General features: G+C 41.9%; 3 protein-coding genes across 4 annotated transcripts; 2 read left to right on the top strand and 1 right to left on the bottom strand.

Annotated features, from left to right (window-relative positions):
* Positions 1-4,750: 4,750 nt before the first annotated feature.
* Positions 4,751-7,841, bottom strand: LOC135644315 (endoglucanase 6-like). The gene is made up of 8 exons (XM_065161792.1): positions 7,632-7,841; positions 7,212-7,424; positions 6,551-6,751; positions 6,353-6,442; positions 6,078-6,242; positions 5,712-5,996; positions 5,271-5,619; positions 4,751-5,099 (listed from the first exon to the last, which is right to left on the bottom strand). The coding sequence occupies exons 1-8, from the start codon at positions 7,815-7,817 to the stop codon at positions 4,768-4,770; spliced, it is 1,821 nt and encodes a 606-aa protein (XP_065017864.1). The 5' UTR covers positions 7,818-7,841; the 3' UTR covers positions 4,751-4,767.
* Positions 7,842-9,517: 1,676 nt separating this feature from the next.
* Positions 9,518-16,779, top strand: LOC135644308 (probable protein phosphatase 2C 52). 2 transcript variants are annotated; one of them, XM_065161777.1, is made up of 9 exons: positions 9,518-9,783; positions 10,087-10,377; positions 11,750-11,877; positions 11,960-12,058; positions 12,167-12,325; positions 13,337-13,423; positions 13,876-13,967; positions 14,271-14,345; positions 16,343-16,779. In XM_065161777.1, the coding sequence occupies exons 2-9, from the start codon at positions 10,271-10,273 to the stop codon at positions 16,514-16,516; spliced, it is 921 nt and encodes a 306-aa protein (XP_065017849.1). In that variant the 5' UTR covers positions 9,518-9,783; positions 10,087-10,270; the 3' UTR covers positions 16,517-16,779. The 2 variants fall into 2 exon arrangements, with proteins under 2 accessions (XP_065017849.1, XP_065017855.1); XM_065161783.1 differs by having other exon boundaries at positions 9,518-9,791.
* Positions 16,780-18,111: 1,332 nt separating this feature from the next.
* Positions 18,112-21,008, top strand: LOC135644301 (abscisic acid receptor PYL8-like). Its single transcript, XM_065161770.1, has 3 exons — positions 18,112-18,483; positions 18,916-19,131; positions 20,508-21,008. Exons 1-3 carry the CDS (start codon positions 18,274-18,276, stop codon positions 20,763-20,765), a joined length of 684 nt encoding a protein of 227 aa, XP_065017842.1. The 5' UTR covers positions 18,112-18,273; the 3' UTR covers positions 20,766-21,008.
* Positions 21,009-21,638: the final 630 nt, after the last annotated feature.

Genomic DNA, 21,638 nt, shown 5'->3' with positions numbered 1-21,638 from the left:
TTGATGAGGTGGGTCGAATTAAGTGGATCCAAATCGAGCATCAAGAAATCCAATCCGCTAAACATCCCCAAGACGCGATACCTGAAGGAAAAACTCTTCGATGTAGCTCACTCGTGCATCTACGGTCAGGATTGGACGAAATCCAGTACGAACAATACAAATACTCAATAATTGTCACCAAAAAAGAAAAATACTATACAATCACCGGTGCGAAGAAGTGTGTGCAATAAATTAAAATAATAATTATAATAACAAGCAGGACAAATGCATAAGTAAACCAGCGTTAAAGGTTGCATCTCCTCAGAGTCATTTTTATATCACCTTTAATAATAAAAAATATTAATTATAGATTATCATTGTACTTAGTTATCTTTTTCATTTTAATCTTTATATTTTTAAAATTTATATTAAGATCTCTATACTTATAAAAGTGAAATATGTAAATCCATTACTCCAACAATTTTTTTTTAATTTACGAAATTAGTTTTTTAATCCTATATAAGGATCTTAATATTTTACTTTAGTAAAAAATATATAAAGATCTCAATATAATTTTTAAAAATATAAAAATGAATAACTAATTATAAAAGATAATTTATAATTAATCCTAAGAAAATCTATTATGAACATCCCAAAAAAAGTCTCAATTCATCTGCATGTGAATTAAGAGCACAAGTCATTGGCTTTTGGGCATCAGCAGCCAGACTTCTCCATGCGTCCTTGACGGTATGCCTTCCGACTTGGAAGTCTACCTCTCGACATTGGCTCTTCATTCTGACCTCGGGTTTTATGGATTTACGCGATCTCTCTCATCTCCTCACTTAGCGATCTCTCCCTTCTTCCACGGCACACATGGGCACCTGCTTGCAAACGTTGAAGTAAAAGTGTGGTCAATCTCACAGCATTATTGACGAGTAAAGTCGCCGCAGCTCATCACTGGTCATCGCTGGATAAATAGTAAGGCCATGAAGTTTCTTCAGGTGTCTGGGAATCCCACGTCCGAATAGTAAGAAGCGCGGTACTGTAACCACGAGTTTAAGATAAGAAGATAAGAGTTTACTGTGTCATCGAGGTGCCTCGGGGAAGCAGAGGTCATGCCACGGTATGCGCGTGTGGCTCACGTAGCCGAGTCGATTCCACGAGAACGACGATGCCGCTGACTAATTCTGCTCTTGGATGCACTCCGATGAATGAAAGCACTGGAAGTCGTAGCTGAGATGCACACGACTGACTTACACGAAAACCAAGGTTAAGATTATGCTTATTTTCTTTATATCTTTCTAACATAAAAATCGTAATATATTAATGCTATAAAAAAAATTAATACTAAAACAATAAATAATAATATATTAAATTTATGATAAGTAATTTTTTATGATATTATTTAAAAAATCTTTATATGATCTATAGGTACACTGTCGTCGAATCCAAAAACTATCGAATACTTATCTATATAATACTCATCTTTTTTTACTTTTCACAATATCATTATTAACGATTGAGTAGAGATAAAGAGAAGATAAATAAGTAATTAAGAGAATTCAGTATCATCTCTTAAGAAATCTTAGTATAATTTAAATTTTTTTATTTATAATTATAATCATATTTAAAATTTAATTATATTTATAATATATTTTTACTTAGGATTAAATAATCTAATACAATAATCTCTTTTAAAATAATAATACTGTACTAATGCATGAGGCTGACACAGAAACCTACATGTCTTTCAATGTATGTGTTTATGTTCGTAGTATCAAACTTCCTGAAAGGTCCCATTGTTCATTGGCTCTTTACCAAGTCTACGTAGACATGACAGCCCTCATTAGTCTCCTTTGAACCGGTCCTGAAGGAGACCTGCCGCCTCCAATTTGCATTCGAGGTGGCATTGGGTCCAAGCAATTAGGAGAATTCATCATCACACCATACCAATTTGCTCCCCAATGCCACCTCCAATTTGCTCCTAAACTCTGCCTTATTCTGACGTTTATCACACTATAAAGCAGCTCCGCCTCTTCCCGCTTCTCTCCACCTCTCACCATTCTCTCTCTCTCTCTCTCTCACAGACACACAGACGCACATATGGGGAACTGCTTGGTTCCTGAGTCCAGGAGGACCAAGAGTCGACCACGATGTGCTGTGGCTCCGAGAGACCTGCAGGTGACTCAGCCGGAGAAGAGGCAACCGCTACAAGCTGCTCATGCGCCCAGCAAAAGGGAGAAGGCAACCCCTGAACAGCCGGAGCGCTCGGTTCGCTTCGCGGATGACGACGGCGGCAAGAAGGAGGTCGTAAGAGTAAAGATAGTGATAACGAAGAAAGAGGCAGCTCGGTTTCTGTCCATGCTTGCCGCCAGCGACGATGGCGCATCGAAGAAGATGCAGTGCGAACTGGAAGGAGCCGGAGGGTGCAGTGGCAACCCCACCGGAGGCATGGACTACTGGAGACCGGTGCTTGAGAGCATTCCGGAGAGCTGCTGAGAAGAGTTTGGGGTGATGAAAACATAGCGTGTGCTGCGATGGTTCAGTCAATTCTTGGTCGTGCTCAGCGGACATGCTTTCTGTGTAATCAATCAAAAGTATCAACTCGGTTCACATGTCCCTCAAATTTCTCGGTTTGCATCCTTTTGTCGTTGATTCACAGGGTTTCTTTTATCATTTCCTCTGTGCCTATGAACGTGAAACAAAGCTGAGACGGTCGCTAATCTGTTTCTATTTTGAGAAGAGTCAACAAGAAACAAACGAGCAGCGTTCGAAACAGAAGTGATTTCTGATAGCGTCGGCAGCCGACATGGAATGGCAGATTAGTTCGACTCGGTTTTGACTCGACATGTGTTGGGAGTTTTCGGTCGATGCTCTATAGAGATCTCGATGTGATCCGTCCGACTGCGATGAGAGGTTCTAGAGAGCCCTTGTCTCTTTCGAAGTGCAACCGATGACAAACATTTGCATTTCAATTTCGACTGTTCTTGGCATCATCGATTAGAGTTCTCTGATGACTTCCACACACATGAAACCTAAGTCCACCCTTCACTCTTTCGTTGGTGGAACGGCAGCTTGAGGACTTTGTGGTTCGATGGGTAAACGCGTGTTTGAGCTTCGTGTCATTGGACAAGCTAGTATCTGTCAATTATTCATGCACAGGTCAAGCAAAGATTGTCCACCACCTGTGAGCTCAGCCATTCAATGCGGGTGCTCCTTTCTCATTCTAATGGTCTCTCTGCTTCGTGTATCAATTTAGTTTGGTAACAGTTTACTCCGCATATACATAACACCCAGGTGTACAATCAAATCCCACAAATGTACTAACTGTATACAGCATGACTAACCTAATTGGACTCGGCGTATATCTTTATAATATATTAAGATATTAATAGAAAATATAATAACGTTGTTAACTCACCCATCATCTCAATCATAGTTAAGGGAAGACATGTACGCATGCATTGGAGCTAGGCGACATGACGTAACTTCCTCGACGTTACATTTTGAATAATACAAAGGGCTATCCTCTGTCTATCCTAGATAGGCCATGAGCCCTGACAAAATATATCATAATGGGCGTCCTACCTTGACATTGTCCTTCAAAGGATGCGCTTGTTAGCTATCACCATCAACGATACCCTAATAGAGTAAAGAACACCCTAACTCATCGTCCTACCTTGACATTGCGCTTGTCAGTTATCTAAACTTTTTTGAGCATTGGAGATGTCAGATACGGATATCCCCCCAATATCGATCGCTTATATAGGACCCAAGCATATCTAAAGAGTACCTTGCAATGATGCTGAGCATATCTACACCTCGATATGATCTCGAGCTTCCTTCAACAAATAAGCCACTCCCCGAGATGATCACAGATAAATCGTTGAGAGCTTGCAACACCTCGGAGTCCATCTACCACCTTGATTGCTCGCTTGGGTCATCTTCCTTTCCTTGCGTGTGGGCTCCTAAGGATGGATCTACACCTTTGGGACTGAATCAGACTACAGTATAACGTGAAGAGTGAACCAAAATATTATAGGTGATATACAGTGACTAATTATATTGTGATCCTTATATGTATGAAAACGAAATATTTAATCTAGTTTCTTCTACAACTCTGATGAAAATATCGCATATGCTATCATGTGAAAAAAAAAGAAAGATAATTTCAAATCAAAAGAGAGAAATTTTGTTAGGAAACAAAGTGATATAGTATTATTTAATTACTTCACCTTTTTTCTATATTTTTTTTAGTTTTATTGGAATTTTTTCTTGTGATTTTGCCACCTCATCCATACTGTTGGTTTCTTGATGGCTACTTTTACAAAAGAAATTACAGAAGAAAAAATTAATATCAATGAAGATAATATTATAAAATTATTTTTTAACCCTGTTTTAACATTATTTTTGACATATGATAACACATAAAATATTTTCATCAACAAAATCGATGATAAGAGAAGAAATAATATTAAATATTTATTTATATAAATATAAAAATCTTATCATAATTTTAATAAATATAAAAAATAGATTACCAAATATAACTAATTACATATTAGCCACTGTTTCGCCCAGGAACAGCTACACATCACTTTGGAAGACTTTCCCCATCCTGTTCGAGCAGAGTTACAACTATTTTCTCGGCAGACTAAGGAAAAAGAGGATGCGCAACTCTAGGATGTCAGGGACTAAGACGCCTAAACTTCACCGCCACCCACAGACCAAAAATGGAGATGGGGATGCCACGGACCACATAAGCTGCAGAACATGTCGCACCACAAGTCACACGAATGTGTAGCCTGAAACTATGATGTCAGCTGGAGAAGCCGAGTGAATGTAGACAAACTCGAAGCTTTTCCCTGCCGGGAGAGAGTCCAGCCATGCCGGGAATGTGTAATCGTTGCCGGACTTGCCGAGTCCCCAGACAGGGCCATAGAGTTTCGATATTGAGATGACGAGTTCCTTTGCAATCTTTGATGATTTGTTAGTCACCACTGTGGAGTACCTATAATAAATCCTTCCCTTGGATTCCCATGACGTGGTTGCCTTCTGCTCAATTGTGAATGGCGGAGAGAGTGCAGTCACTGCACAAAGTGACGGTACTGAGAGAATTACTCTTGAATGTGAATAACCTACATGGAGTGGATGGCTGAGGAGGAGGAATGTGATTACCGTCTTTGTTCTTGACAGGTACGCCAGGGATAGAGAGCAAGACTGCAAGAAAGATGAACAGCATTATACAGCTGATCATAGATCAAAAGAAGTTGCAGCGGTTCTTTAGCTACCTGGTAAGAGCTGGTTGTAGCCACTATGGCCAGCGTGAAGCCGAGCCAATACGCCAAGCATGGGCGCATTGTTGTAGGTCGTGGGCTCTGTTTGTTCGTAGTTGTCCCTTTCGTCGGCGAAGTCGTCGTAGACATCAGGGCCGCCGACTATGGCACCATCGAGGATGTTGGGATCTTGAGCCTTTCGGCTATACCATGTGTCGTAGCCTTCTCTGCAGCTCACAAACGAGGGATCGGCCTTAATGGAGACAATCGAGGAGGCACGATGGTGGACCTGTCGGGGGTAAGACTTCCCATAGCCAACCATATAGCTGGTGCCTCTTGGATTGTCTCCTAGTATGTAATCCACCTGAAGGAAATGCTTATGAGACATCGTGCAAGCAGAGATCTTTACCTCTGATTCTTTAGTAAGTCGGCTTTCGAACAACAAGTACAGATTACCTGAGACTTGGCGAACAAAAGAAGCTCAGCAGGCGATGCGGTTCCAGCGGCACAGGCTACGTTTCTTCCGGCAGATGCGATATAATCGGAGTAGATGGTGAGTAGGAAGGCGGCGTTGGTGACGAATTGCATGTTGTTCCACCGCTGCCGGAACAATAGACCTCCGGTGGTCCTCCGAACGTTGTGTGCTCCCTTGCCAAGGCAGGAGCAGAGGAAGTACTCTGCCTTCTGTTGGTACTTCCCCAGCACTGGTGCATGTTGAGCTTCCTTCCCTTGTAGGAGAAACTGCCAGACACACACAGTGTGGGCAATAATGCTATGATACATGTACATATCTGAGAACATCAACAGGAGTAGGGAGAAGACCTTAGCCGCGAGGACTTGAACACCGGCGTATTTGACGTCCCAACCGAACTCGGTCACGGCGCACCCCGTCCCACCGAGTGAGCCACCGTTATTAGCCAGATAGTCCATGTAGCAGCGATTGTGGGTCGCATGGTACAGCCACGCCGCTGCCCACAGCAGCTCATCCTGCGCCGGGAAACCAGGTCCGGAACCATGTGAAAGATCGCTAGGTTGTACCCCTCCGTCCGATCGATGATTTACCGCGCGAATCATGGAATCAGGACCGTTCAACTTACCCCGTACCCGCTGTAGGATCGGTAGTACCTCCGGGCCACCGTGATGCTGCTGTCGTACTTCCCCCTGTACTTGTCGGCAAACTCGAAGAGCTGGGAACACAAGGAAACAACAGGAGTTTAAATTTAAGATCGATGATAACCATGAGGGAGAGAGAGAGAGAGAGAGAGAGAGAGAGCAGTTTGTCTTGGACTTGGAACCTGTTTCGCGTGGCTGAGAAGCTGACATGAATAAGCTGGGTTTGAGTGCCGGAACACCATGGAAGCTGCAGCCATCGCCGCCGACGTCTCCCCGGCAAGGTCCGAACCGGGATGGTTGACGTCGATGCGGTAGGCCAGCCGGCTCGTCGTCATGTCCTCCGGCCGCTGCCAGCAGAAGTGGTCTGTGTTGCCATCACCCACCTGCAGAGATCGATCAACTCAGAATTAAATCAAGGTCACCAAATATGGAGAAATCATAAGAATTTTTTACTGTCTTATGCGAGACATCTGGCACTTATTCGAGGATACACTTCACAATGCTCATGTGCAATTGCTGCTCGTCTTGTGATGCAACGGGACATGTTTTCCACGTCTCAAAAGAGAGAACCCAGCAAGCGTTTAGTTTACCGACAGAGGTGAAAGAAGACAAGAAGAGACCTCTGTTCTTACAGGGCAGGGCAGAGCAGAGAGCATGGAAACATACAAAGCAGCTTCATAGGAAGCTGGTAAAAGTCACTAAACTCTGAACACTATTACTCAAACAGCCATGATGCTGTTCGACAATTTAAAGAACTCAACAAGGATACTCATAGCTGAAATCACATTTGCTTTGACAAGACGATAAATAGATAGGGGGTTCATTCTAAGAAGGAATTCTCACCTCTCCATAGAGGACAAAAGGTTCTGAGTGGGCTTTGATGAGGTAGTCAGTGCCCCACTTGACGGCCTCCATGGCATGACCAAACTCCCCGCTTGCAGCCATCTGCTTGCCGTACTCGACTATGCTCCAGGACATCATGGTGATGGTGAAGGCCATAGGAAGGCCAAATTTCACATTATCTCCGGCATCATAATATCCTCCAACAAGATCAACCTATATATAGCATTAAGGAAGAAGAAGGAACATTAATGAAGGTAAAGATGGAATTATTCTTCCTCTCTTAAACCGCACAATTGCCTCTCGGGCTCAAGCACTGTAACATAGAAAAGAAAAGTGCAAATGACAAGGAAAAAGGCAACCGCAAATGGTCAACTTAAGAACTAGGCATACAGGGAGGAAGAGTAATTTGCAGGAGCTTACCCCATTAGCCTTGCCATCAAGCAGCCCAGAATTGGCTCTCCACTTCACTCTCTGGTTGCTGGGCAAGTACCCGGACCTCTGGGCCTCAAAGAACAAAATGCTCTTGCTAAGAGCCTTCCCATAGTCATGCTCAGCAGAAGCCAGTGGCATAGCCATACCCAGCAGCACCACGATTAGCCCAGCCATTTGCAAGCGGTATCTGGGAAGACGGCAGAGGAAGCTACAGAAATCCCTCAAGAAAGAGGATGACGAACCTCTAAACACCAAAACAAAATCACGTAGATGTACGGTTCAATGTGGCTGTCTTCTCTCAGTTAAACTCCTCATATACCACGGTAGAAGATGACTGCAAGAAAGCGTCTAGCTATCTGGGGAGGTGGTGATACAGCGCCGGACCTGTATTTATGGAGAGAAGCATGTAGCAGTAGTGGTTGTCTGTGCAACTTTTTAGACATCATCGCTCCTTTCTCTCTCTCTTCCTCCGATTGGGAGTCTCAGTGGCCGAAAACGGCTGAGAAGAGGAAAAGACAAGCATCTGGTGGCGCTCCTCGGACACCCGTCTCTTGATACTTGGCCCTCTCCCCTACGATGCTTTCCAACACAACGTATCTGCTCTTCATCATCACTTTCCCACTGCTAAAGAGAGTGAACTGTTGCAGGCATTGAAGGAGCAGTTAATCGGGGGCGGTTACTCAAGACTCAAATCTGCCGGGGTGGAAGCCTTTTCGCCGGCCATCTCGCATGGAGTCGCGCCCATTCGGCAGCCGTAAATGCCCAGCGCTCCAAATTACGTGCTTTTGCTTTGTTTATTAGATTAGTCGCTTGCTTTCTTCTTCGGAACTCGGAAAAGGAGAGCAAACGAGGAGGCAAGCATGGGAGTGTATACCCGACGCCCCCTGCACGCTTCGGACAATACGTTCGATGGGTTCTACATCTACGTTATGCATGATTCAGTGGTGACGTTATGCTGGTCCTCATCGCATTTCTGCGTCAACCCATATTGGTGTCAGCTGAAAAGTTACTGAAGTTGCATGAGACAGTAGCTCTCATCTTACAGGCGTTTTCCGATGGGATACGTAGAACAGATCCGTGCGTCCTGTAAGCATATGGCTTGAATCCTAAGCAAACCAATGGCAGCAGAACAGAGCGACCGCCGCTGTCTCCGCCACCGATCCGAAACGCTTGCCATCTCTTGGCCATGGAGCATTTGAAGCATATAAGTGCGTGTATCAATGGGAGGTGGGAGGAACTCGAGAAGCTAAACACACGCTTGCATGGTTGACCAAATCCATTTGACCCAGACAAACACCCTCAAAAACAGCGGGAAAATGTCTTCCGATCATTATGTTAATAATCTGCACAACCCTTTCACAATGGGTTAATAATGTCTTGGAGCCAATAAAAAGTCCCCACCGACAAATTGGCTGCCAATGGGAGACGATAAGGCATTTGATATCCTTCATTTTTGGCTGCTTTCCTCGAAAACGAAGTGACTACTACTAAGTATAAACTGCAGTGAAACGGAAGGCAGCAGCAGTGGTCATAATCTCTCGCTCACATACATACATAGATACACATATTATATATATACTGTAAGTACGCATTATGTACAACCTTCTCAGGTGGATATGAAATTATATGTATTTCTTTATACGTTACGTCGAGAAGTACACTGTACACACAGTGTACTGTGTATACAGTACACCACTTACCAAAAAAAGAGAAGTACACTGTACACGTTTTACATTTGTAACTGTATCACAAACCGGTTTACGCGTCACCATGCGCTACAATCTGTTCGTAACGGGCACGACTCTTGCTACGGCAACCGACATAGCACTGCTGCTACCACCATGCCACGTTCTCGCTCTCCCTCGTGCCAACCCAACAAAACTCCCCATCTCTCGCTCCGCCGAGCTCGCTCTCCGTTTATTTGAGCTAAAACTGAAACAGCCACCACCTCTTCCTCCTCCACCTCCTCCTCCTTATCTCTCGGGTTTCCTCCGATCGCTGCTGCCCTCTCCGAAATCCCAAGTCGGATTCCGGATCGCAGATCCCTATCGCCCTCCACTTTGTAAGCTTCGGAAGATCTCGGCGCCGGTGGCTTCCTTGGGTGCTTGGTCGTCGGATCGACGAGGCTTTCGATCAGAAGGTTCCGTTGTTGAGTATCTATACCTTTTGTTGTAGCTCGTTTTCTGTGAATTGGATTTACTATTGGGTCTTACGTTTTCTCTAGTCTGTGCATTCTTGATTTGGATGATCCATGGATGTTATCTTGATAGTCGAAAAAAATCATAGATCAGAATCCACGAAGGAACCTTTTTTTTACCTTTCTGTTTCAATCTATACTTATCGAGCGAGCAAGATCTGCTTTTTGTGACGGATTGCGGCAATTTACTTTTCCTTTTTTTTTTCCTCTCTTTGATTTCTCGCATGAAATGTTCTGGCATTGTAGGCCATCAGCAAGCAGCTTCGATGGTATGTAATGCCGGCATAGGCAACTTTGTCAGTCGGACAAAGAACCCAGAGGATCCCACTTTAGCAGAAGAGGGGCAGATAGAGGACTCGAGTTGTTCCTGGATTGCGGAGCCTGGGTTGTGGCGTGTAGGGCGCGCGGGGTATTTGGAACGGTTGTGAAGATGATGGTCGATTCTGGTCCATCTGCAAAGCCTGGAGCTGCCACCAATGTATCATCTGAAAAGGATCGCTCAGGCAACGGTGATTACGCCAGTGGACGATGGAAAAGGTAAACTTTCGGGATGTTTGTAAACCAAGTGCTTGTAATCCAACTCTAAAATTTTGAATGTTCTATATTTATTCATTCATATGTTGATTATGAGTACTGAAGCATTCGGCTTTTGTGCAACAATACTCGTTGATTAATTCCCTAATGCTTTTAACTTTTGGGAGCACCTTTCGCACTTATTTCTGACATGGCAGGTGAGACAGAATGCTAAAAATGTTGCCTAGTGTATATCATTTATCGTTGGCACCACATAGTTATCAGTCTGTGGTAGTGCTTGATACAAGGAAGAATTTGTTGATAAATGCTTTAGGATTAAAGTTCCTTTGGTGGTCCTCTATCATGCAAGATGCAAGTTTCTGTTGGTAAGATGAAGGATCATTGAAGTAGGCAGAATTGTAGTTATCGTCTATAGAAAAGATAAAAACTAATTTGAAGCAAGGTCAATAGGCTTCTTGTATGGGTTTTAGTGTAGCTATATAATTGTCTGTTATGCTATTAAGGTCCTAGAAATGTGGAAATGGATTTTTTTGTTGAGAATGTATGGTCGAGTGCCAATTACATATAAGATATTAGGTTCTACGGCTTATGGAATCTGCAATAAGCTTGTGTTGTTAAAATGCTCTTTTAAGAAGTTCCTGATAGAATTGCCTGAAACATAAAGTAAACATTCTTTAAAAAGTGGACAATGGGTTAAAGAAGATTTTGTTGCATAGCAAGGTTAACCATGACATGATCCAAGTAGTTTAATGCTCATTGATAAATGATCAGGTAACTGAGATAAGTGCTCGATGAAATGATACGGGGACTTGAGTTTGCTGCTTCTGGTTCGTGAAAGCCAAACTAGATGTTTCATGACTTCTTATTCACGTATTTACATTGGTAAACTTCTTGTTGCTGTAGCATCAACAGTTCCCAACTTTTGCTTAACGAAATGCTAATAATTTATAAAGCTATCCCTTTGTATGTATTTATGTATGTATATATACATATACATATATATACATACATATATATATATACATATACATATATATATATATATACATATACATATACATATACATATACATATACATATACATATACATATATATATATATATATATATATATATATATATATATATATATATATAGAGAGAGAGAGAGAGAGAGAGAGAGAGAGAGAGAGATTGGGGTGCATCTCTCTTCACATAGAAAGGGAGCTCTCTATTCTGTTTCATGAAATCCTCTTACAACCATGAGTGTTCTAGATTTAGATTTCTGCTTTTAGCTTACCTACAAATTGTTCAGAAAAAAAATCTTTATTTAGGCCATGTTCATCGTGTACTTCATCTGAAGGCTCAATCTCATGTATTTTTTGACATTTGCAGTGAGGATGGAAGGCTAGCTTGTGGATACTCCAGCTTCAGGGGAAAAAGAGCAAGCATGGAGGACTACTATGATCTAAAATCAGCTAAAATTGATGGACAATCAATTAGTCTTTTTGGAATATTTGATGGTCTGGTATTCTTCCTAGGAATGTCTATTTCTGGTTGTATTGATATGATATGTCTCATCTTATTGACATTTGGGTGTTGCAGGACATGGTGGCTCACGTGCAGCTGAATATTTAAGGAATCACTTATTTGACAACCTCACAAGGCACCCAAAATTCATGACAGACACAAAGCTTGCCATAAGTATTGACACACTTGTGAAATTGCTTCATGCTTTTATGACCTCTTTAGGCAGTTTTTCTCCCCATGTAAACATGTCCAATTTTGTGGCCTTGTGATGGCAAATTGCAGGTGAAACATATAAAAAAACTGATTCAGATTTCTTGGATGCTGAATGCAATACTTCCAGAGATGATGGTTCTACAGCTTCTACAGCTGTTTTGATTGGCAAACACTTGTTTGTTGCTAATGTTGGAGATTCACGCGCCATAGTATCAAAAGCAGGAAAAGGTGACTTTTGGTTTTAATCTCTCAACTTTTTCTTTTTATTGATAAAGATGTATTAAAGAGGTTCTCGAAGATTGGATTAAGGATTATAATTTCGGGGTACAGGTCCAAGCTATAACAACATACCACATGTTGGTATGCTGGTACATCTGACACATCATTCTTTTTCCAGATACCCATGCCTTGTGTAGGAATTGACTCATCATTCTTGTTCCAAATATATGTGCCTTGTATAGGAACCTATGAATCACAAACACTTCAAACCGCTCGACATGTCCATGCCAGACACTAACACTTCACAAATATTTTCTGGAAACATACTATAGTGAGTATTAAATGGTATTACCATAGGTCAGTTTACTATCTACAATAGACTTTCAGACATGTTGAATATTTGTGATACATATGTATACATGAATCATTTTACTATCCGTGAATGTCTCCTTAGTATCCTTTGTCTCTTAAGCATATTCGTCAATGATTTTCGTGCTTCTTATGAGTTACATATATGACGATCTTATATTGTGTAAATTATACAGTGTATATCTTCATACCAAAAAGAGAGAGAGAGAGATAATTATTAATTGGTGTATCCATACAATGTCATATCTTATTTTTCTGATATGCCTGTGGACCAGGTTGCCTGTGTTGCATGTTCGTCCATGCTTCATAGAATCATTCATAGGAACTCTACAAAATCAGAGACATAAAGATGTGTCCATTGAACTAAAACTGTATGATATTTATGATTTATTTGAAAAAAATTTTAATACTTGCTTGGATGAGTTGGACCAATGAAGTGAATGGTTATTTGATCCAAGTGATGATTATGAATTTCTGGATTATGGCTCATTATGAGTCACTTTGAAAAAGAGAATGGCCTCCACAATCGATCAACTGGAAACACTAAGCTAGGAAACAAACAGACTTTATTGCCATATGACATGTCTATACTTCTACAGCTGTTAACATTGATGAGTTATTCCTGAAGCATCACACTGTTTGTTCTTGTAGCAATTCCTCTTTCTGATGATCACAAGCCCAACAGAAGTGATGAGCGCAAGAGAATTGAGGATGCTGGAGGAGTTGTCATGTGGGCTGGTAAGTCTGAAGACAAGTACCTTCTCTTGTTCCTCACTAAGATCAATGCTATATCAGTTCTTCCCAAAGGTTATACATGACACATAAGTACTGAGTATATGGATTGGATATTAGAACAGAGGTCATCTTGTTTTTTCTTTTGTTATGCAATGTTTCTTCTGTGTTCCCATTTTGTTTAGGATTCTAGCTGATGGAAATTTGCTCCATATTTTGGTAATGATGGGGTGACCAAGAGAAAAATGCATCGATCATTAAGGTAGAGAAGTAAAATATACTTCATATTGATGGTTAGAAAAAGTATTGTCCTTCTGTCCAAAACTTTGGGTACTTGATTTTTGACCCATATAGTTAGGTGTTTCCGCTGGACTTGGTTTTTCTAGAGGGGAGACGGGTGGCATCTGGATTGAACAACTTTGAGCTGTTGGTTGATTGTGGACATTTTTGTTTTATAGGTACTTGGAGGGTTGGAGGTGTATTGGCAATGTCACGAGCATTTGGTAACCGCCTTCTGAAACAATTTGTTGTGGCAGAACCTGAGATTCAGGTATTCCCCTAGAGAAACTCAGCCCATGCTCTTTTCCTCACAGCCCCTACAGACTCGTAGTAAACTTCGACAGATTTGTAGGATATTGTGACTTCGATGTAAAAAGAAATTATGAAATTATATGCAGAAGTTTGCTCGCATTGACAAATATGGTACACACCAGAATTTTCAGGTGCTGCATAAGAGACTATAAATAAACTTGTAGTTACACATCATAGCAAACTGTTAAACGCTATACACTTTTAGTGACATATCATCTGCAAACTATATGAGCAGTTCATTTTGTGCTAAACCTTCTTTCAGGAACAAGTGGTCGATGATGAATTGGAATTTCTGGTTTTGGCCAGTGATGGGCTGTGGGATGTGGTAACAAATGAGGTTAGATTCTCTTTTTCCTTTGAACTGTCTTCTTCGATAAATATGGAAAATCTCATTTTACTATACATTATTAGAGCTGATCAGCATTTATTACAAGAAAATTTTCTCAAGTACATAAGGATAATTCATGTATCCTCTTAAAATTGTATTTTTATTTGTTCCCATATCAGGCACACATATCTGGATGAAACTTTATACATATTCTATGTTTCCTTAGGAATTCATTATACAAAGCAATTACCATCAGACCTGGAATGTGGTTGTAATATGTACCTTCTTAATATTGACAAAAACATTTACCACAAACTTTATACGATTCATTGCTATCGTAAAGATGTTGGCAGTTCGACGAATTAGGGTGCGTACTGAAGGGTGGCTGTTCTGAAACTACTATTGGATGCTGCTTCACTGGAACTTATTTCAGGAAATAAAAAATTGTTCCAAAAGGATTTTCTGATCTCCACTAAACCGCATCAAATGGGGAATCTTTTGAAAATTGATGAACAGTGATGTCACGATCATGCAATGGGTAGACTGGTTGCTTGATATTGAAATTTTCTTAATATGACATGATTTTAAAAAACAATGCAAAGCTCAAATAAGTATCAGTGATTTAGTATTTGCTACATGAAAATTGAGTAACTGTATGAATCAATTCTCAGAGTTAGTGCTTAATGTGATGCCAGATCAAAATTGTTGCAATCATATATAGAAAGCCTAGCAAATGTATCTGGGGACTTGATAATGTTGGCTAGTTGATCTGATTATTACATCTAGATTTGAAGACAATCTAAATATGATATCATAAAATTAGCATATTGGTATTTGTTTGAACTTGCATCATTGATGACAATTAATTTATAAAGCAGAGAAGAGGGAGATAACAAGAATAGAATGAGGGGAAGAAAAAAACTTCAGCCCTTCTGTTCTTTAGTCAAAATCAAACTTCATCCTAGCATTTCTATCAAGGTATCTTTCTTTAAATGTACCCTCAAACTAGAATTTTTCTTAATTTGACTATAGTCCTGAATTGACTGACTGGTGGCATCTATTGTCTGAGAAAGGCCTGCTATATAGTATATAGATAACATGTTTTTTCTTGATATGACTCACTGTGATATGCGGCATTTGTCCTGCAAGCTGCATGCCCTTGTGAACAACTCGGCTAGCGAGGTTGGCTTCCGCCAACCACAACTGGGTAAGGGTTGTGATTATGGCCGCAGACACAACTAATTGGGCATGAGAACAGTGACATAGGTCTTTCTCTTTGAAGTCTGTTTCATCCGGGTTGGTTGCCTTTCCTCTCAAGGACCTCACGGATTACACCAGTGATGTGTGATGTCCTCTCTCACTCAAGTTGCTATTGGCATCATCCCATTCCCCTGCTGTGGGGAAACAATACCGTCATTGGGTGACTGCAGTTACCAACAAATGCCATTCGGCTTGAGGTCTTGAAACTGTCAAGCCCAGTTAGCCTCTCCTTGTGTGAATGCTTTTCCGGCATTTACAATTGGGGACCCTTGCCCTTGTTTATTTGGTGCTGAAGTAACCTTTGGCTGACTTGAGAATTAGAGGGGCTTCCACCAAGGCTAACTCCAACTACTATAAATCTCCATTTTGTAGGAACTTTTCCTCTCTCTATCTCTTGGCTTCCAGTTGGTCACTTGGAGCATCCTGAGTTTGATCTCCCCTCTATCTGCTTTCGCAACAACTCCAGCACATTTCTCCAATCCCACTTGGTGATGATGCTTTGGTTGAAGATATTCTTTGCTACCAATTAGTACTACTAACAGCCACTCAATTGGAATTTTGGTTAATACATTCCACCCTTGTTTTTCATCCATGATCTGGAGTAAAACCTGGTACTTAAAATAGCGAAGTTATCTGTGTGGCTTGTATTTTGTTCAGATTATACATACATCTCTAGTTGTCCGGTTACATTTATATCGATTTTACTAACTCTGCATTTCCCTTCTCTTGCCATCCTTATGGATCAGGATGCTGTATCAATCGTGAGAGCTGAAGAAGAACCTGATGCTGCGGCTCGGAAGTTGACGGAGACCGCCTTCTCTCGTGGCAGTGCAGACAACATAACATGCATCGTGGTCAGATTCCATCACGAGAAAACTAAAGTAGATTCTCCTCCTCCTCCTGCAGGTACTCATGGTTGATGTCTCGATTCACCATGTGGGAGCCTACTTGATGCTCGGACGCCTTCGGTTTTATAAAATTTTTTACTCTCAGTCTATTGTCGTATGCACAACTTATTAATTAGAGGCTTTTCTATCACCCACGTAGCAGTGATCATCATGTCGTCGACTCTATTACTCGACCCTTCCTGTTCTAGTTTCATTTATTAATTTATTTTTCGAGTGTAGGAAATCCTCAAGCAACATTCTCATTATATTCTATTACGAACTTTGTTGTTTGCCGACATGCTCGGTGTCACATTTGTTGGATTGGTGCTACAATCCTCACGTGTCTCCTTGTGATAAGAACAAAAGGAGCAGATTATTCTATTACAAGTAGCAAAACGAAGGAAAGGATGATGAATGGACATCATCCTTGTCGACGAGACACAACGTTCTTTGTTTGTCTTCTGATTGCCTGATTGCTTGCATCGGTTAGAGTGTTGTCTGTTGTTGTTCGTCTGCTGGTTTCAGAAGCTTGTCTGCAAACATCGAGCCCACAGATTCTAGTAAACACCGGAAAGTGAAACAGGAAGGAAGAAGCCCACAGTTTGTTTCGAAGACACCCGTGGTTTACTCGTTACTGGCTTGGCCTTCCATATTTTGCCGGCTTTCCATCGACACCCTCTCTCGTTTCATTGGCTTCGCCGTCAACATCTTTCTCTTTCCCCTGAGATCATGACCGTGTATACTGTTTCCTGTAGACAATTCTGCCTTCTCTCTTCGTCTCTGCCTCTCTCTGTTCCTTTGACGATAACAGTATCGCTCTTTATTTAGGTGGTTCGCTGTGACATATCCGCCGCGCGAACACACGAACGATGTTTCATGCAAGCCATGGCTGATTCCCATCGAGACCGAGACAAGATGGTAAAAGCTATCTATAATATACATGATTGGATCCAAGAATACAACAAAAGGATCAAATCCGGTGAAGATAGGCGGTCAGAATATTTTGATGAACCAAAAGATAGAATCCGATTCACAAGCTTTATGGTCAAGCTTATCATTTTGTGCTTTTTAGTTCACATCGAGGACGACCCACCACCACCTTGTTGGTTTGGTGTATTCACCACAAGGAGTTTTTCCGATTTAAAATGAAAGAAAAAGAAATATTCGTATAATAATCATTTTAATTTATTGTACTCAATTTTGACTCGTTCAATGCCCCAAAACGGACAAGAAAGCTCCGTGCGAGCTCGGATTTCTAGTTTAACCGTTCTTCCCCGAATGGTTGACCTCAGAAGGGCCACGGAATGCTCTCAATAATGGGGCGGTCTCGTCGTAGACGTGACGGGGTCCCGCCGCGGGCCCGGGTCGGTCGTTCTCTCTCTCCCTCTGGCCGATCCGCTGCATCCCAATTTGTAATCTGCGCGCCCTCTTGCCCTCTTCATCCATTCGGGAGACTGAGCTGTCTACCTCGCAGAGCGTTGGAGAGCCGTGTGGGACCCTCGGGTCTGTAGCAGTGCTACAGATACACGTGTACAATCGTAAGAAAATGGTCTTGCAGGGGATCTCGCCACTGGCCTTTTCCGCTTCCTCTTTCTACGGACGGATTCGGGTGGTGGCGCAGAGAAGGAGACTTGCGTAACACAACAAGCATATAGAAATAGTGAACAGCAGTAGAAGACCGCGGAGAGGATAAGCTTCGGCGAAGAGGTTGCTTGCTCGTGTCTCCGAGCTCTCTTATCGAGAAGCGAGAGAGGAGGAGGGTGAGTCCCGAAGCGTACAGGTGTAGGTGAATGGTTGGAGAGGGAGGGAGTCGAGCTGGGGGCGATCGGGAGTCCGAGTTCGTTGGCGTCGGCGGGTGGTGGTGGTCCGACCAGATGAGCGGCGGCGACGGGTGCCGTTTGATGGAGGCGGAGTACGTGCGGAGGCACCACAGGCACGAGCCGAGGGACAACCAGTGCAGCTCCACCCTCGTCAAGCACATCAAGGCTCCTGTTCATCTCGTATCGTCTCTTCCTCCCTCCCCTCATTCGCTTCCCCTCCCAAACTTTTCTTTCTGTCTACTTCTCTCCATCTTTCGATCTTGATCCTACATTCTGGAGATCTGATCCATCTCGCGGATTTGATGGTTCGTGCATCTTCTCCCGATCAGTGTCTTAAGAAATGGATCTCTTTTCATCGCACATTTTCGAGAAATAAGGAGAAGGCTTTGTCGAAGAGAACTGAATTCTTGACTTTCCAGATCTGAAGCCGAAGCAGATATTTCTTTCCCCCAATTTTGCCTTGTTCTGTTGCTTGTTACCAATCGCAAGTATGCGTTCCCTTAGATCCAAAAAAGGGGCAATATCATTGGAGTTGATATCTGGTTGTGAAGTGTTTCTACCTACTCATCAAGTAGAAAGCGATTCAAGCGGTCTTTGATCTTGTGGTGACAGGTGTGGTCATTGGTGAGGAGATTCGATCAGCCGCAGAAGTACAAGCCCTTCGTCAGCAGGTGCGTGGTGCAGGGTGATCTTGAGGTCGGCAGCGTGCGAGAAGTTAATGTCAAGTCGGGGCTGCCGGCGACGACCAGCACCGAGAGATTGGAACTCCTTGATGACAATGAGCACGTCCTCAGCGTCAAGATTGTTGGCGGAGATCACAGACTAAGGGTTAGCAGTCTCTTCCCCGCATTTCTTCTTCTGCTATTTTCGCCATTTTTCCTCTACCGGATTACTTTGCTGCTTACAAATTGCCTTCATAAGCTACAAACTTCATGCTTAGAGCTAAGCTCTAGTCAAAGGAACGAACATCCATGGATGCTACAGAAATCTGAAGTCCAGTTGCAGCTGCTTGCAATTTCTCAACTTGATCTATTTGTATTCTAAGCATCCTTTGATGTGCAATCAAATGAAGAAATATGACACTGATATGGATATATGGCTTAATGCTAGTTTATATATGATCATTGCATAAATTGGCAACCAAATTGACTCATTTCTAGTGCAACCTTCCATTTCTCCCTTCACTCGCCACTTTCTTTTCCCTCTGTATAACTTCATTAGGTGGATTTCTTAGTGTTCCAAGAACTCCTTGTCACTGAAATCCACCATATGCTGCCTTTTCTTCTTCTAATTAGTTCATGTTACTAATAATTGGAACAATTGTTCAAAAGGATTGTGCTATGTAACATTTGTGTTATTGTCAGTGTTCAGTTTACTAATCTATAGCATCGAGAATTATAACAAAATACTCTTTTTCTTTTGTGTTTTCGAGAAAGAAGCTTGCTGTTTTCATTGATCCTGATCTACCTAACACCAAGTTACCCAAGTCCATTATAATTTTATCCATCGCCTATCTATGACCTGTTCGTAACTCCCGAAACTTCTTCATAGTGGCTCCGTTCCATGCCCCATTTCAGAGGGAACCACAAAGTCTCTATTTCATTATATATTCCATCTATATCCCAATTCCATTCATTTACTATCCCTTTGGTGACATATAGTCTATCCATTTCTATATTTGGAAAGTTAAACAATCTTCATATAATAATCAAGAAATTGCAACCGAAAAGAAAAAGGGGGGTTTGTGATGATTTTGAAATCTTTTCTACTGGGTAAACTATTATACTTATGCATTGCTTTTGCTCGACTTCCATTTATAGATTCAAAAGAGGAATGAGTTTGATTCTCTTCTTTCTCGAATCCCTGCTTTGTTGACATATATGCGAAGCAGCATTGTCGGAATGAAAACTCAGAATGTACAAAGACCAGTTTTTGTGACACAATGAGTGTTCTCTGATTTCACATGACAAATATATGGAATTCTTTCAGAAAGCTTTTATGATTATACTCTGCCAATTATTTTTCTCTGACTGGTTGGATGTTAGGAAGGTGTCTGTTGGAAAGAAAAAGATCTGGTGCTGTTTTATGGACCTGCCAATTCTATGAGTGTTTGCTGATATGAATTAGACCGAAAGATGAATCCGATTCTGTATGCTTCACTTCTCAGCTGCGATTCGTCATTTTACATGTTACTTTGTGTGCAGAATTACTCTTCCATCATAACTGTGCATCCTGAGGTCATCGACACGAGGCCGGGGACGCTTGTTATCGAGTCGTTCGTAGTCGATGTGCCAGATGGCAACACCAAGGACGAGACATGCTACTTCGTGGAGGCCTTGATTAAATGCAACCTCAAATCTTTAGCTGATGTGTCGGAGCGATTAGCAGTGCAGAACGCACAACCGATTAGTAATACGGATTTTGACGAGGCCAGTGCTGCGATGAGGGCTGCAACAATATGAGCTACCGAGAGTTTTGAGAATCTTGGCGAGCCAATTAGACAGGTTCCTGTCTCTCATCTCCACTTCTCTTCTTCTGCCTTTTTCTGTCCTTCCTTTAAGCTTCTTCTACAATTAGGGAACTGAGTGGTTCGATATAGCCTTCTTTTTCCCAGATGTAAAATTTCACAACCTAGGCTTAATTGACATGGATTATTAGCCCATGGTGTATGCACATAAATTACTAGTTTAAGTCCTATGTTTGCATGATGCTGCAGCCGGAAAATTCCACATTTGGATGCAAAACTGCTGAGCATGTGTTGGCACTCTGTGATCGAGCTTCTTTAGGTATCGTTGGAATCACCTGCAACCCGAACGAGAGACCTCATGCAAGGGGGCCTCGAGTTGCATTAGAAACTAGCAATCCTAATTCTCGAGATCTGCGATGCTTCTTCACCTTTTCTTTGTGATTGAATGAATGGATAGGTGGAATCTCACGTTGCTTCTTCATCAAGGCTGGTGGCTGAGGCCTGTCAAATCCGCCGGTATTAGAGGTAAAATAAATAGTAGGACGATGTTACATACTCGATGACTTGGCCGCTGAGAAGCCAACATTGGCTATTGGTTATATCTTAATGAACATAGCCGGTTTTTCTCTACCGAGGCTCTCTCCTGCCATTGTAGATTAGTTGGAGTCGTGAAACATCTGCCTGTTTTGGTGGAGTGAACCTAACTAATGCCTTGGGATAATTATCTTTGATCCATGTAATCTGTGGTTTACACAGTAATAAAAAACGAAAAGCAAAGTGGGGGATTTACACAATACTAAAAAAACGAGAAAAAAAAAAACTAGGAATAATTGCAGAAAGAGTGGAATCTCCAACCGTGATTTCAAAT

Source organism: Musa acuminata, chromosome BXJ1-4 (genome assembly GCF_036884655.1).
Source record: "Musa acuminata AAA Group cultivar baxijiao chromosome BXJ1-4, Cavendish_Baxijiao_AAA, whole genome shotgun sequence".
NCBI lineage: Eukaryota > Viridiplantae > Streptophyta > Magnoliopsida > Zingiberales > Musaceae > Musa > Musa acuminata.
The sequence above is the reverse complement of the archived record's forward strand: the minus strand, read 5'-3'. Positions and strand labels throughout refer to the sequence as shown.